General features: G+C 39.4%; 7 protein-coding genes and 1 non-coding gene across 8 annotated transcripts; 3 read left to right on the top strand and 5 right to left on the bottom strand.

Moving 5' to 3' along the window:
* Nucleotides 1-563: 563 nt before the first annotated feature.
* ECM3 (putative ATPase ECM3) lies at nt 564-2,288 on the top strand (the record flags this gene model as incomplete). Its single annotated transcript, XM_002498995.1, has 1 exon — nt 564-2,288. One exon carries the CDS (start codon nt 564-566, stop codon nt 2,286-2,288), a length of 1,725 nt encoding a protein of 574 aa, XP_002499040.1.
* A 140-nt stretch (nt 2,289-2,428) lies between these two features.
* On the bottom strand, nt 2,429-7,381 carry CMR2 (Cmr2p; the record flags this gene model as incomplete). Its single annotated transcript, XM_002498994.1, has 1 exon — nt 2,429-7,381. One exon carries the CDS (start codon nt 7,379-7,381, stop codon nt 2,429-2,431), a length of 4,953 nt encoding a protein of 1,650 aa, XP_002499039.1.
* A 599-nt stretch (nt 7,382-7,980) lies between these two features.
* On the bottom strand, nt 7,981-8,053 carry ZYRO0E02112r. Its single transcript has one exon. It is a non-coding gene; the product is annotated as a tRNA-Lys (tRNA).
* Nucleotides 8,054-8,402: 349 nt separating this feature from the next.
* Nucleotides 8,403-8,948, top strand: ARF3 (Arf family GTPase ARF3; the record flags this gene model as incomplete). The annotated part of the gene is made up of 1 exon (XM_002498993.1): nt 8,403-8,948. The coding sequence occupies one exon, from the start codon at nt 8,403-8,405 to the stop codon at nt 8,946-8,948; it is 546 nt and encodes a 181-aa protein (XP_002499038.1).
* A 247-nt stretch (nt 8,949-9,195) lies between these two features.
* On the bottom strand, nt 9,196-10,101 carry RKI1 (ribose-5-phosphate isomerase RKI1; the record flags this gene model as incomplete). The annotated part of the gene is made up of 1 exon (XM_002498992.1): nt 9,196-10,101. The coding sequence occupies one exon, from the start codon at nt 10,099-10,101 to the stop codon at nt 9,196-9,198; it is 906 nt and encodes a 301-aa protein (XP_002499037.1).
* Nucleotides 10,102-11,255: 1,154 nt separating this feature from the next.
* On the top strand, nt 11,256-11,825 carry RPS7A (40S ribosomal protein eS7; the record flags this gene model as incomplete). Its single annotated transcript, XM_002498991.1, has 1 exon — nt 11,256-11,825. One exon carries the CDS (start codon nt 11,256-11,258, stop codon nt 11,823-11,825), a length of 570 nt encoding a protein of 189 aa, XP_002499036.1.
* A 213-nt stretch (nt 11,826-12,038) lies between these two features.
* Nucleotides 12,039-12,584, bottom strand: ZYRO0E02024g (uncharacterized protein; the record flags this gene model as incomplete). The annotated part of the gene is made up of 1 exon (XM_002498990.1): nt 12,039-12,584. One exon carries the CDS (start codon nt 12,582-12,584, stop codon nt 12,039-12,041), a length of 546 nt encoding a protein of 181 aa, XP_002499035.1.
* A 179-nt stretch (nt 12,585-12,763) lies between these two features.
* Nucleotides 12,764-15,550, bottom strand: NUP1 (FG-nucleoporin NUP1; the record flags this gene model as incomplete). The annotated part of the gene is made up of 1 exon (XM_002498989.1): nt 12,764-15,550. The coding sequence occupies one exon, from the start codon at nt 15,548-15,550 to the stop codon at nt 12,764-12,766; it is 2,787 nt and encodes a 928-aa protein (XP_002499034.1).
* Nucleotides 15,551-15,633: the final 83 nt, after the last annotated feature.

Below are 15,633 nucleotides of genomic sequence, written 5' to 3'. Positions count from 1 at the left end.
TGAATGCACCAAGCAAGGTTGCTGAACGAAGAATCGAGCCCAGCACATGACTCAAGTTGCGCTATATTGATATACCTTCAAGATTCCCGACGGCTTGCTTTACAAGAAATTCATGCAATTACCAACTTAGGTTCATGTGTCGTGGGGCATATCTTGATGAATGGCGAAGTATACCAACATAAGCAACCATAACTTATACCAAAAGATTTCAACCGCGATACTTATGCATCCACTTATCGGCGTACAAATTCCGATGAGTATGACACATTGTAGGTTATGACCGAGTAAGGGCCTTCGGTACGAATGGTGCCTATAGATATGATGAATAGAGACCATTCTGTATACATGAGTTTCTATTTAATATAGTATCAAAATTTTTCTCCCTTTCGTTCATGATACATCCTCGTCTCTTGTACATGAACCATGATTAGTGGTAGACATTAAGCGAGGAATAACTTGGAAACTCTCAACAACATCGTATCTTTGATTTTCAGGGTCTGTGTGAGTAGAAAAGTTCACAGGAGAAGGGAAGAGACAGGGCAGTAGTAGTGTAACGTTAAACCATGAGCGTCCCTCTAGGTGATATCATTTGGACCTGTTTCAAGCCGATGATTAAAATTTACTTGATCATCGGTACAGGATTTGGACTAGCTAAAATAAATATCCTTTCAGTGGAAGCTACTAGAGCCATTTCAGATATTGTTTTAACGCTTTTAATGCCGTGCTTGGCATTTAGCAAGATCGTGGGTAATATTCAAGATAGTGACATCAAAAATGTTGCCATAGTGTGTCTAAGTTCACTTCTCATATTCGGTACCGGATTATTTGGAGCCTTCGTAATTAGCAAAACAATGCCAGTACCAAAACAATGGCGTGGTGGTATATTAGCCGGGGGTATGCTCCCCAACATTAGTGATCTGCCCATTGCATACATCCAAACGTTGGACCAAGGTTTGGTGTTTACTGAAGAAGAAGGTAATAAAGGTGTTGCCAATGTCATCATTTTTCTAACGATGTTTCTACTGTGTTTGTTCAATTTAGGTGGATTTCGATTAATCGAATCTGATTTTAAATATAATGATGAGGAATCTGGCAGCACAGAAGCTGATAATTACGAACCCACACAACAACTATCGATTCCTGATGAAAATAGTAGCAGTGAACTCTCAGGCAAAGAAGCCTATGGCCAGGTACAAAAGCCACCTTCATCTGCATCACCATTGGAAAATTTATCAAGATCACCTAGTCATAATCATCCCCCAAGCATAGCATCAAACCCAACAACCGTAGCATCTTCTCCGAATGGATATAATAATCCCGAGCGTAGTCAACCATTGGCATATACACAAAATTCACAAACTGGAAGCTTGAGAATGAGACGGCCATCAGTGAGTGAGTCTATTCGTACTATCGATAGAAGAGAAATGCCTCCCGAAGATGTTACCCACTTAATTCGTGAATATTCGAACGTTGACCAATACGGTCACCGTCGTAGAAGTACTACCGCCAGAAGTACGAGTAATGATTTTGGTGAACTACCCAGAACTTCAACCAGGGGTCAATCATCCATGGAGAGAATTAGATCTTCAACGCTGACTAGAATGTTAACCTCAGACGCTACCGTTGGTAAAGAAGATATTGAAGACTCAGGTAAGGGTTCATTACCAAAATGGATGCGTAAGGTCCGCATAACGAAATATTTCATTTTCTTTTTAAAGAATTGTTTGAGACCTTGTTCCCTGGCTGTCATTGTAGCTTTAACCATTGCATTTATTCCCTGGGTCAAAGCATTATTTGTCAGTGGACCAGGCATCCCACATATTAATCAGGCGCCTGATCAACAACCACCTCTAAGTTTTATTATGGATTATACTAGTTATATTGGGGCTGCTTCAGTTCCGTTCGGTTTATTACTTTTAGGTGCAACTCTAGGAAGGTTAAAGATTAAAAAATTGTATCCTGGTTTCTGGAAATCGGCACTTTTGTTAGTTTGTTTGCGACTATGCATCATGCCCATCTTAGGAGTTCTTTGGTGTAATCGTCTCGTAAGAGCAGGTTGGTTACACTATGATGAGGATAAAATGCTCCTCTTTGTCATTGTCCTTGATTGGGGATTACCTACAATGACGACAATCATCTATTTCACTGCAAGTTACACTCCACCGGACGCTAAAGAAACTGTTCAAATGGATTGTGTTTCATTCTTTCTAATGATTCAATACCCTATCCTAGCTATCAGCCTACCATTTTTGGCTAGCTTCTACATCAAGGTCAAATTGAAGGCATAGACAATGGAGCTTTTTCTTCACCCAGTCTGTACATTTAAAAAAAAAAAAAAAAAATATCATTAATTACTATAAACATTCTTTAATTCTATTTGGTTTTTAAAAATGCAACAATTATTATACTTAATGTTTCATTATTTTATTCAGCTGTTCCTCTCAAATTCTGATAAAAGGTAGATGGAAATGTTTTCACCGTAATTGATCCCAAATTGGGCTTCTATCTTCAATTTCTGGTCCAGCCATGACTCCATTACGGTAAGTCTGTTTTTATCCCATTCGCTAGGAAGATTAACTTGAGATGGGTCTTGACTAACAAATGCACATAGATCCAGGATGACACCGTGATTCTTTAATAGTTCTGAGACAATCAGTGCCGCAAGATTAGCAAATTTAGCATTAGAATTATCACGGCATTTGACAAGGCATACAAGTAAACCACCAGCTTTGGAAACAATACATTTTTGAATACTTGGGTGAGTATGTCTAATGGTTTTCTCTAAATCTCTAACGAAATGGGCCAATCCCAAGATTTCCACCGTCTCATTAATACTACCCAGAACGAACAACAGGTTCAAATCAAGAGAGTTACCTGCTGAGTCCGCGCAAGTCACTCTTTTAATAAATCCTAGATCACCTGTCCTCAAATATGTAAGACCATTATCTACATCCGTCTGGAGTTTGCTCTTGAATTGGTTTGTAATAAATGGATCATTTGTCAAAGTCGGCTTACCTGTAACATCATTTGCATCTTGGCAGATATAATAGTCATGTACATTTCCTTCAGAACAACACCATATTTCACCCAATTCTCCATTACTACATGGAAGATTAGTTTCTGGATTCACAATGGAGACATCTGTGCATACAGCCACAATACCTGAATCTTGTACACGGATATATCCACGAGGTGACACTTCAGCAGGATTTACCGTTTTAATGATACCTTCTCGTAGGGCGATTGAGTCCAAATACATATCCACAGGAGGTGATCCAAGATATGACCTCAAAGAAATATGAGGATTCAAATGATTCCGGTAAAGGTAGTTTATCTGTGCCCTACTAATTGTGATGTTCGTATTTCTACGTAACAATTCTTCTATCCTTTTCGTATTAGGCCTACCAGAAAATGGAATCATAAGGTTTTGTACATTTCTCAAAAAATCCGGCTTCAATAAAGTAGGAGTTGGTGTATGCTTCTTGGAGCTTTTCTCCAAAGAGCTTAATTTACCCTTGTTTCCCTCCACCAACTCGTTGGCCTTCTCCGTTAATATGCAAAAGGTCTCAAAGTTTAAGTATAAATCCTTAACATTCATATTTTGAAGACCGATCAAGAACCCGCTGGGGTTTGAATATACTTCATCTAAAGAGAACAAACTCGTCGTACAACCGACGTATATTCCCACCATACAGCTCATCATAAATCCCATTCCAACTGTGTAAGAGCAAAGAGAGAATATTGGGTTCTCGCTGCTCAAGCCTAAAGTTTCCTTTAAAATTTTCAAAGAGTTCATCAGTGAAGCATGATTCATCACAACGTGTATATCCTTTTTGATGTCAAATTCATCATCAATCCAAATGACACAGGGGTGACTATTATGGTTCAACCCTGGTTTAGGGCCAAATTTCGTGCGTAATTGAGAAGCAAACATATTGATGGTGAGATTATTCTTCTTCTTTACTTTGGAAAACACAGTAATCTTGGGAATATCATGTTTGCATCTCTTCAAAATTTTGGTCAATATGGGGTTATCCTCAAAAATATTATGAGTGGTTAAATCCATGAAAATTCTCTTGACACCATAAGCCCTAATCACTTTAACCAGATAAGACACGTCTTCTTCAATATTTTCTTCTCTAAAGATGGGATATGGTATAATCACTAGATTACAATACATGCATGCAATAACAATAGCGGTGTACTCCACTGAATTCTCACACACGATGACCACTTTATCACCACGTTTAAGTGGAGTCTTGGATTCTACAATTTTCTTTAAAAAGGCTGCTATGATTCTTTCAAACGCCTTCCAAGATACTTTCTTGTGTGCATTTTCGTTGTTTGAAGAGTAACCAATAGTCACGCCATCGCTAAAGGCAAATTCATTACCGGTTTCTCTAATTCTCCATTCCAAAATATCCAGAATACTAGGAAAAGAAGCGAGACTCTTATGGGTTCTTAAGTCAATTGAAGTCTCTCGGTAATCTATCCCAGAGGATTGCCAAGGTGTCTCATCAGGCAACGGATATTGTTGATCCAATGAAAAATTTGGATGGGTTGCACGATATTCTTCTAGAAATGCTGTCCTTCTCATGTTAGACAAGTGCTCAGAGAAGATACTTTCGTTGTAAAAAACAGAATGAGGGACAAAATCCAAAATAACGTTATCAAACTGAAATTTGACGAAAGTAGCCGGCAGTTCACCATTCAAAAACTTCTTCTCCACAGTGCTGTTAGCAATTTCTAAGGAGCAATAGCGTCTGGGTAGGGATTCTAAGGGTACAACCATAACACAAGTCGGTTGAATTTTGTGGAAAATCCATAAAATCCTATAAACTTGATCAATTAGCTCATTCATCTTTTTTTCCGTGGTTTTCTTTTGAGATTCAGCTTCTGTAACCGAGGTACTATGAGACGTTGGCAGCTTCGATAAACTACTCTCCACGACGACCACCAAGAAATGCTCATCCTTATTGTGATTTAATTCAAAAGCAGAAACTTCATAAACAGTACTGACAGTACGGACAAGTGTTTCAGTGACTTGCTGCAAATAATATGTCTGTACAACACGTCTAATGTCCTTCTCATCCTTTCCAGTTTTCAAATTTGTGCTAGCCAAGGACATTGTATCAGAGCCTTTATCACCTTCTGAACTGGGTTTCCTTGCCTTTCTCACATCGGAGGTATGGGCCCAATTGGGTAGCCTGATCAATTGATTTTGCAAAAACATGTCCTCTACCATGGACAAGACATAGATCTTACCATTATGCACGAATCCCATCAATTTCGTTCTCAAAAAGAAAATCGTGGACGGACAAATGTTCATGATGGTTGATAACCTGTCACCTGCTGTCGGTGAAGTGATTTCACTTGTAAGGAAGCTGTACATCTTTGGATAATTTAATCTGGCCTTGAATACAAAATTATTAACACGATCCATTTGATAAAACTCGTCTGTTAAACTATCAGAACGAACGAGAATTTCACCAACAGTTAAATCAGGCACTAATGTGTTGTCGTCTGGATTTACCACACAAAGCATTGCGTCAGGAATGGGGAATCCAAAGGAAGTTACTCTCAAGTAATCTTTAAATGAACTCGAAGAATTAATCATAGCGGTAATGCTTGGTTCCACGATATTGCCCCTCAATTTTTCCTTATTAATAAATAATTCATCCTGCAAACGTAATTTAGATTCATGAATTTGAAAATTATCCAATTTTCCTAGTTGATCTCTAACTGATAAGAAAACACCACCAAAATCAGGCAGAGTTAAAATTGGAGAATAACACGTTGATGCATCGATACAACCCAAATTCTTCAGCCATTTCTGTACAATCATATCCAACACATCCGTATCGATAGTGGTACAGCACGTCAAGCAACATTTGATACAGCTTAAATCGATTCTATGCTTTTTGGATATGGTAGATTGAGGATCTTCCAAATAATTGATGACCACTTGCTTTAACTGCAATTGCTCGTTGAGCAGAATGTCAGCTTTATATTTTTCTATCAGATTTTCATAAGCACCAGGCTTTTGTAATAAACGATGATCCACAGAGATTAATAAATTTCCTGAAAAAATGTTAAAGAAAACCCCCAGCACGAGCCCCGTGGATCTTGTAGGATCCAAACTGTTTAAGATGTTATATCTCTCGGAGGAATCTCTCTTTTTGAATGCCTTTTTAACGTTACCCTTTTTCCAATGGGGCATGGCTCTTGAATTTAGAATATTTGTAAAAATGTTGTTCTGGTTGGAAAGAATCTTGTGTTTCATTACTACACCAGACAATCTACCCAGAGGTGTCCTAGTAAATTCGATGTATGAAATGTTCGGTATATCAAAAGTTGGTGTAGTCTTTTTAGCCTTTGAATATTGGCCCAAATCGTCAGTCTTTATAAATGAAATCTGTGAGAAAAATTCACTTCTAATCACTTTAATTCTATTATGATTTGATGTGGAATATAAGTTTTCCAATTGCTCGTAACAGTCCTCAGAGATTAAAACTGATTTGGAACTTGTCAATTTTATAATTTCTGTAATTTCCCCCAGTGAGTAAATTTCAAACGAAACTGGCACTGCAACCATACTTGCAATGAAGCATCCCAGCAGTGCAACGGTAAAATCAATTATTTCGTTTTTATTATACCACAGTAATACTTTATCCATTTTGTAAAGTTTTTCCTTACTCAAAATGTGTGCAACTTTCTCAGCTCTCAAATACAATTTATCCCAAGATATATATGTTTCTTTACCCTTTTCATTAACGCTGATCATAGCAGTTTCACCAGGATAATTTTCAAATCTCCCTCTCAGCACTGATGTTAATGAATCCGAATTCGTTGGATTCTCCTCCCTTGGTAATAGCGGTATCATTGGATTATATGGAACTCCTGAGATTTCGTTCGAGGGAATTGATAAATGGACACTTGATTCATTATGCCTTGCTCTTGGTGTTGAATAGCCTGAATTAGAATTTACCGTAGTAACTCTGTAAACTGATTGCCGACCACTTTGTCCCCTTTGAAACATGTATGGAGCCTCTGAACCGCCATCACTGTTATGATCGGCAGGATTCCCCTGGTATACCGAAGATGCAATAGAATTTGTATCATTAAAAAAAGACCCACCATGCGACCATATTGAAGAACCCCAACTTTGATTTCTCTTGTGAAATGCGGGTGGTCTTCTTGTTGGCGAACGTAATGGTGCAAGAGGGAAGCGTTGCCCATTAGCATATTGGTCTAGAAGATGCTTACGTTTAGCTTCATAACCTTTCAATGTTAAATTCTCCTCCTTATAATCTCTAACCAGTTCACTTATCTGGTTTCGCAGATGAATGGGTAGGTTTGGTGGTACAGAGAGGTCTGGCATCGACAAGCTAGGAGGGAAATGAAAGTCTCTAAAACTTTTCAAAAATGTAACTTGGGAATTAAATTATTAGATTGGAGAGACCGAAACTGATAGCGCTTGGATTGTAGTTGTTTGAAGTTTTGAAACATTCTGGTACTTGAAAGTATCACATTGTTAGCATTCCCGCTATAAATATAGTCAATTTAGACGAAAGAAGGTGTCATGTGAGAAGGCCACATTCAATATTGAATCCTGAGGGCGGCTAGGGTGACAATAGATCCAATTCGTTGCGGCATTCATTTTCTGCAGGGCTGACGAGGTTTGGTCAGAAAGCCTCCTTTTCATAACAGTATATCCAGTTTGCCGCCGAGTCGGTTTAGGTGAAAGAAGCAAATGGGAATAAAATACATAGAATTGGGAAAAGAAAAAAGGAAACTGAGCTGTGATTTAACAATTCACAGTGACATGTAACCCATAGCGGATATATAGACTTTTTCTTTTCGCAGTGCCTGTTTTTACGTTTAGCTCACTTCAATGTTTTTTCAGCATACTACCAGTGCTTTCCATCCGCAAAGCTTTAAAAGTATATCTGTAGTGAAAAAAGAATTAGGAAAAATTAAAGCCCTGCAGGGGGCTCGAACCCCTAACCTTGTGATTAAGAGTCACACGCGCTACCGATTGCGCCAGCAAGGCTCTTTAATTCTTGAAAAGTGAAAAATATTTGTACCAACAGCGTGGCTCGAAAGGTCATGCGAACGAAACCGTAAATCCAACGTAAATCAGTAACATAGGATATTGGTTAGCATGTTTTTACGATTCTTAATTATTGATAACTTAAACACCAACAGTCTCACTCCCTTGATCACAATATTTTTCTAGCGTTTCCTTTTATAATTTTTTTGTATTCTTTATTTACATTCACCATCTTGAATATGTAAATTAGGAGCAATGAACAATTCTAGAGAAGAAAAGCTCGAATACAACAAAGCTCGAAGTACATTAAGAATTTTAAAGAATATCAAGTTGAAGGGTAAATAGGACCATGGGAAATTCTGTATCAAGAGCATTAGGTAAATTGTTTGGATCTCGTGAGATGAAAATTCTCATGCTAGGTCTTGATAATGCCGGTAAGACAACAATCCTCTACAAGTTGAAGCTAAACAAAATTAGGACATCAGCACCAACGGTTGGATTCAATGTAGAAACTGTGTCATACAAAAATGTCAAATTTAACATGTGGGATGTTGGTGGACAAGAAAGATTAAGACCGCTTTGGAGGCATTATTTCCCTGCGACCACAGCATTAATATTTGTTATTGACTCTCATGACAAGGAAAGATTACAAGAGGCCAAGGAAGAACTATATGCAATTATAAGTGAAAAAGAGATGGAAAATGTGGTTTTGCTAGTTTGGGCTAATAAACAGGATTTGAAAGGATCATTAAAGCCACAGGAAGTTTCGGACTATCTAGAATTAGGTCAAAACTTGAAAAATCAGCTTTGGTGCGTCGTTGGTAGTAATGCACTAACGGGACAAGGTCTAGTAGAGGGTTTATCATGGATCTCTAATAATACCCCAAAGAAATGATGATAGTGATGAATAGCATAATTTGATAGAAGAAAAAACAAACAAACAAACAAACAGAAAAGAAAGGGTACCGATCTGTACTCTTCTAACGACGCTACGCTAAGCATTCAATTTCAATTCTTTCCTAAGCTATGTATGTAATATGATGATCACACTAGAAGTTAACATAACATAAACGTCCTGCCATAGGGTACATAGGGTTGTTAGTGACTTCGTTACTATATTATTACTTATTATTATTATTCACTTATTGTTCCATAATGGTCTCATTTTGTAATTCAGCTGGGTTTTCTCTGCTGGTAATTAGAACATCGCCATCAGGGCTACCTAAATAAGCCTTTGCTGCGTTCCCAATGAATAACCCAGTTTCTACAACACCAACCAGTGCCTTAATATTATCGTGCAATTTCTTTGGATCGTCAATATCACCAAAATGCGTATCAAGAATGAAGTTGTTATTATCTGTAACAACAGGTCCCATTTTAACCTTACCACCTTGTCTTAAAGTAGCCGTCTTTGCACCTAATAGATTTAGTAAATCATCTTGCACACGATTATAAGCCGCAGGCACAACTTCAATAGGAACACCTTGTACCCAGTGTGACCCTAATCTCCTTGGCGATTTTTTACTTGTGTCTGCTACCACAACAAAGATCTTAGCACTTGTACTAATCAATTTCTCTTGGAAAAGGCATCCTCCACCACCTTTAATCAAATCCAAATTACAATCAATCTCATCCGCACCATCGAATGCTATATCTATATGCGGATGCTGCTCCAATATTGCATAAGTAAGTCCATTATCCATAATTAACTGCTTCGATTGGTACCCAGTTGCAACACACTTAAATTTAGACACATAATCCCTGTACTCATCATCTCTCAAATATTGACCTATTCTTTCTGCCACATAAATAACGGTACTACCGCTACCGATACCAATAACTCTATGTTGGTAAACATCTAGATTCTCATCAACTGCACGATAAGCTGCTGCTCTCTTTGCGTTTTCTAATGGTAGACCCAACGAGGGCAATTCACTAATCTTGGGGATTTTAATAGATGCCATCAGCCTTTTGCTACTACAACTAAGTGCACTTATACTTGTAAGACTACGGAAGACTAAACCTTTAGTGATAGAAGGAATAATCATAAATAAGACCCAATATTTAAAAATGAATCCAAGAGCTACAAGGTAGTTTAAACAGATTACAAACTTAGTTGGAGATTTTTGGTGGAGGAACAAGCAATAGAACGAGCAAGCGAAACAATCGCCAGGGCAAGGTAAGACAAAAGAACTCAATTACAAAGATCAAACGAAAAGGGTGTGTATAAGCACACAAAGGAATTATGTAAACTAAATAAAGTACTACAAGCGCAATCATTACAGCACGCCGTTTCAGGAACTGTATACCCACCCCACGCAGCAATTTAGTAATGTCTATGGGTGATGAGAAGAGATGTCCCTGCCCACAAGGGTAATCATTCTCCAATAGGGATTGACCAGTAAGATATACTGAAATGTGCGGCTGCGCGTAAGAGGTGTGTATATAACGAATATAAGGACTAACAATCGGTAATCGAATGGGCGACACACACACACCTTGTCACCCTAATTCGAGACTACGCTTTTTGTAAGAAAACGACACACTGACACCGTGACGGTGCATAGTAATAAGGTCTTATTGAGAGCTCTAGTTACGGGGGCAAGCGGTCCAGACATCAGAAATCTACTAGAAACGCCCTTGGAATGATTGGGACATTTACCTCTTGATTACAAACCGAAATCTACTTCTATAGAACTTGTCTTACATATGGTAGTAAATTGCCCGCAAGGCGGGGTGCCTAGGAAAAAACTCCGAGATTTGACTGTTTGTACACCCGTACACTCAGTTTTCGTATATCCGTGCACCCGTACATTATCTGAAATTTTGTATTTTTTAATCAAGACGCGAATTTTGATTGCGTGTGCTAGTTAGGTGGAGGGAGTACGCCGCGAAGCAAAGGGAATAGGCGGAGAGTCCCTGCAACCCTCCGTGGAGGAAGTAACAGCTCCCACCTAGCGATCCCCCCAGCATCGCATCCTCGGTCTTCCTAGCTTCTGCCCAGCATCCGCCTAGCATCTACCTTCGGGTCCTCCTCGCGCAGAGACCTCATGCTCCCTCCCCCGACGCACTCTTTCCAAAGTGAATAATTTCATCAAAAAAAAGCCCATCGATACCCAATATTGGTGAATATTGAAGGTGAAATTGGTGAATAGTCAAGGTCCACCTTAAGCCAAGTACAAAGTTTTTTAGAACGACGACGATGTCTACTCACACCAAGATTTTGTCTCAGGCTCCAACTGAATTGGAATTGCAAGTGGCTCATGCTTTCACCGAATTGGAAAACTCTTCTCCAGAGTTGAAAGCTGAATTGAGACCATTGCAATTCAGATCCATCAGAGAAATCGAAGTTGCTGGTGGTAAGAAGGCTCTAGCTATCTTCGTTCCAGTTCCATCTTTGAACGCTTACCACAAGGTCCAAACCAAATTGACCCGTGAATTGGAAAAGAAATTCCCTGACCGTCATGTCATCTTCTTGGCTGAAAGAAGAATCTTGCCAAAGCCATCTAGAAGATCTAGACAATTGCAAAAGAGACCTAGATCTAGAACTTTGACCGCTGTCCATGACAAAATCTTGGAAGATATGGTTTTCCCAACTGAAATCGTCGGTAAGAGAGTTAGATACTTGGTTGGTGGTAACAAGATCCAAAAGATCTTGTTGGATTCTAAAGACGTTCAACAAGTTGACTACAAATTAGAGTCCTTCCAAGCTGTTTACAACAAGTTGACCGGCAAACAAATCGTCTTTGAAATTCCAGGTGAGACTCATTAAATCAATGAATAATAAATAAAGACAAATTTAAAGGAGGTTAAGAAATTAAAGACAAAACCGGCCCTCAAATCCATCTTCTATTAGTATTATAAAAAAAATAAAGATCAGTCTTTATGATCAATCAAACAAACTAAAACTAAATGTTTTAATAGGTGTATAATTTTTAAAGCGTTTTCATCCGTATGCACAATTACTTACTCTCCTACTACATTTTCATCCAGCAACGTTCTTCATAGCAGCCCTATTGATAAAACTGTTATATGCGCGTTCATCTGTAGGAACCTTCCTACGATTTTGGTGCTGTGAACTAGCGATTGAAATGTCGCAATGTCTAATGCCTTCAAAATCATCTTTAACTAAACCTGATCCATCATGTGGAGGATACACCGTAGCCTGTGGAAGAGGCTGTGGAACCGCAGTAGGTTTAACTTTAGGAATCTGTTCCTTCTTTGGTAGTAACTCTTGTTTGTCATGTCGCAGTGACTTGCTCTTACTTGTGTCTTCACCACCCCTGGTTGTAATAACCATTATGCAAGCTATAATACCACCTCCAATAACCAAATATTTGAGTAGTGTAACAACGGTTGATAGTAAACTACCCAAAAATAGTTTCATTACCGGGATAAGACTAAAGATCGTTACCGTTACAAAGCATCCCAGTAGGAATGAAGGCAAGTGAATCACATTAGTAGGTTCTGTACGGACCTTTGCACTTACTTTGGCTGCCCATTCATCTATTAACGGTTTAAACTTTTCCATTTGGATTTGAACCAGGAACTACCTTAGCTTTATCTTCTTTGAATTGATCTAATCAATAGTCGTCATGTCGTCGAAATTTTCTGTCAATTTTACAATGCGATAGGCTTCTCGGTGTCGATCAATTTTCCAACTCGAGGAAAGCACAAACAATAAATGAAAGGAAAAGAAAAAAATAAAAATCAAGCTCTTCTCGACTGTCTCATTCTTGCTAGCCTTCTACCAGGTGGTAATTGGAAATTCGACATTGGTGGTTGTGGTGGATTCGATGGCATCCCTGGGGCGGCACCATTAAATCCAGCGGCACCAACAGGTGGTTGTGGCCCATTCCCAAATATTGGTGCAGGTGGTTGTGAGCCACCGAATACCTGCTGAGGAGTAGAAGCTGTCCCTGGCATCGGTTGTGAATTTGTAGAGCCTCCTGAAAAAATCCTGCTTGGATCTGTAGACGCAGCATTGCCACCAAAATTCAAATTTATAGAATTAGAGGGTGTAAAAGCTCTTTTTGTAGGATCAAAATTTGGCATTACTGGTGGGCTAGCAGACTTGCCAAATGCTGGTGATACACTGGCAGCGTTGCCGAACGCTGGGGCAGGGGCACCTGGTGATGGACTAGGAGCTTGAGAGGCACCAAATGGGGCCGCACTGTTGCTTCCGAATGCAAATCCACTAGGTTTGTTGACAAATGGATTGCTAACCAGAGGATTAGTCGATGCCGGTGGTGGAGCAGCAGCAGGCATCGAAGAACCTGAGCCTGAACCGAACTTAAAATTCATTGATGGTGGGTTATCACCTGGTGCACTTGCTGCAGAACCTGGTTGACTAGGCCAGGATGGATTGGAATTTGGTCTCGAAAATGGAAATGGTTTCTCTGCCGCTTGCGGGGTAGGGGCAAATACACTAGGACCATTGGATGCAGGTGGTTTATCATTAGCCCCACTACCAAAACTGAAAGTAGGAGCTGAAGGAGCCGCAACTGGTGCAGATGCTCCCAAAGAAGGTGGTTGAGCACCTTGGCTTAATCTATTGAAAGAAAAGCCACTAGATTTACCATCTTGCTTAGATGCATCCTGCGCCAAAGGTGGTGTTGGTTTATCAAAAACTGTGCCCTCTTTCTTGGCACCAAAAGAAAACGTAGGTTTTGAAGGACCATCGGCACCTGCACCAAAAGAGAATGGAGGTTTAGAATCAGCCTTATCATCTTGCTTAGATTCATCTTGTTTAGCTCCAAAACTGAAAGCAGGTTTCTTTTTAGCGGGATCATCATCCTTTGCACCAAATGCAAATGAAGGTTTTTCGTTAGGCCTTGTACCGAAACTGAATGCAGGTTTAGGTTTTTCAGCAGGTTCATCCTTCTTAGAACCCAAATCGAAAGATGGGGCAGTAGTAACGCCAGCACCAAAGCTAGCGGTTGGCTTAGATTTTTCATCATCTTTGGCACCAAAACTAAAGGAAGGTTTAGTGGGTTCGTTATCATCTTTTTTGGCGCCAAAGCTAAAAGATGGTTTTGCCGGTTCGTTATCATCCTTTTTGGCCCCGAAGTTAAGCGTAGGCTTAGAAGTCTCATTTTCATCTTTCTTGGCACCAAAGCTGAAAGAAGGTTTAGCCGATTCATCTTTCTTGGCGCCAAAACTAAATGACGGTTTAGCTGGTTCATCTTTTTTGTCGCCAAAGCTGAGGGATGGTTTAGCCAGTTCATCTTTCTTGGTACCAAAGCTGAAAGAAGGTTTAGCCGGTTCATCTTTTTTCTCGCCAAAACTAAATGCAGGTTTGGGCGGTTCGTCCTTTTTGGCACCAAAACTAAATGCAGGTTTGGGTTGTTCATCCTTTTTGGCACCAAAACTAAATGCAGGTTTGGGCGGTTCGTCCTTTTTGGCACCAAAACTAAATGCAGGTTTGGGTTGTTCATCCTTTTTGGCACCAAAACTAAATGCAGGTTTGGGCTGCTCATCTTTCTTTTCGCCAAAGCTAAACGATGGTTTGGATTGCTCATCCTTTTTGGCACCAAATCCAGTCAATTGCTTTTTCTCGTCTTTCTTTTCTGCTGGGCCAGTACCAAATTTGAAAGATGGTTGAGCAGGCTCGGTTAATTTTCTTTTTCTTTTTGGTTCCTCTTCCTCATCTTCTTCATCTCTCTGTTGGGTTTTCACCTTTGATGGCGTATCACTACTTTTGATGAAATCAAACCCCACTGATGGTAATATAACCTTTTCACCCATCTTAACCGGTTTTTCCACATTTTCTTTTTTATCGCTATCCCTTCTCGGTAGTATGGATTGCGGTCCATTCAATAGAACTTTTCTCTGTATACTAGACAACTGGTTTGAATTCACATCTTGATCCAATAACGAGGTTTTCAACGGACCCACAACGGTCTTATGAGCCGAAACCTGATCGAACGGTAATTCATTCTGAACTGGAGGTGTACCTGGTCTCTCAACAGTATCATATTCAGCTAAATCGTATTCAAATTCCGCACTCCATTTGGTCCCTTTACCACCATTATTCGAAGTCTTTTTCCTCTTTAAAGGTGGTGCCACTACATGGTTCATCTTTGTCGGTGATGGTGTCGACGAAGATTTGTATGAAAGATTCGATATATTCAATTTCGAAGGAGAAGAGGAAGCTACATTGGATGGTGATAGGTACAACAAATTCAAATCATGCCTTTTTCTCCACTCTTGTTTCTGTCTTAACAATCGCAGTCTCTGCACAGGCAAAATAGGTAAAACAGGCGGTCTCACCTGTGAATTACCTTCATAAACAATAACAAATTCTGGAAAACCCTCTCTAGGCTCAGATAGACCTATAGGTTCAACATTCTTGGGCACATCATTTTGTGATGGTTTCTCTTGTTCTGAACGCTCTGGAAACGCGGTAAACTGGTTCCTGGAAGGCTTACCCCATATGAACTCCTTGATAGTTGAAGAAATAGACCTCTTAGGCCTCTCAGAAGCCGCTAAACTCATATAATATCTTCTATATTTTACACTTTTTGCTATACTATTAGTCTTTCACTATAGTTCAAAAAAAAAAATTTGTTCCATCTTAG

Source organism: Zygosaccharomyces rouxii (genome assembly GCF_000026365.1).
Source record: "Zygosaccharomyces rouxii strain CBS732 chromosome E complete sequence".
In the NCBI taxonomy this organism is placed as follows: Eukaryota; Fungi; Ascomycota; class Saccharomycetes; order Saccharomycetales; family Saccharomycetaceae; genus Zygosaccharomyces; species Zygosaccharomyces rouxii.
This window is presented reverse-complemented; position numbering and strand designations above follow the sequence as displayed.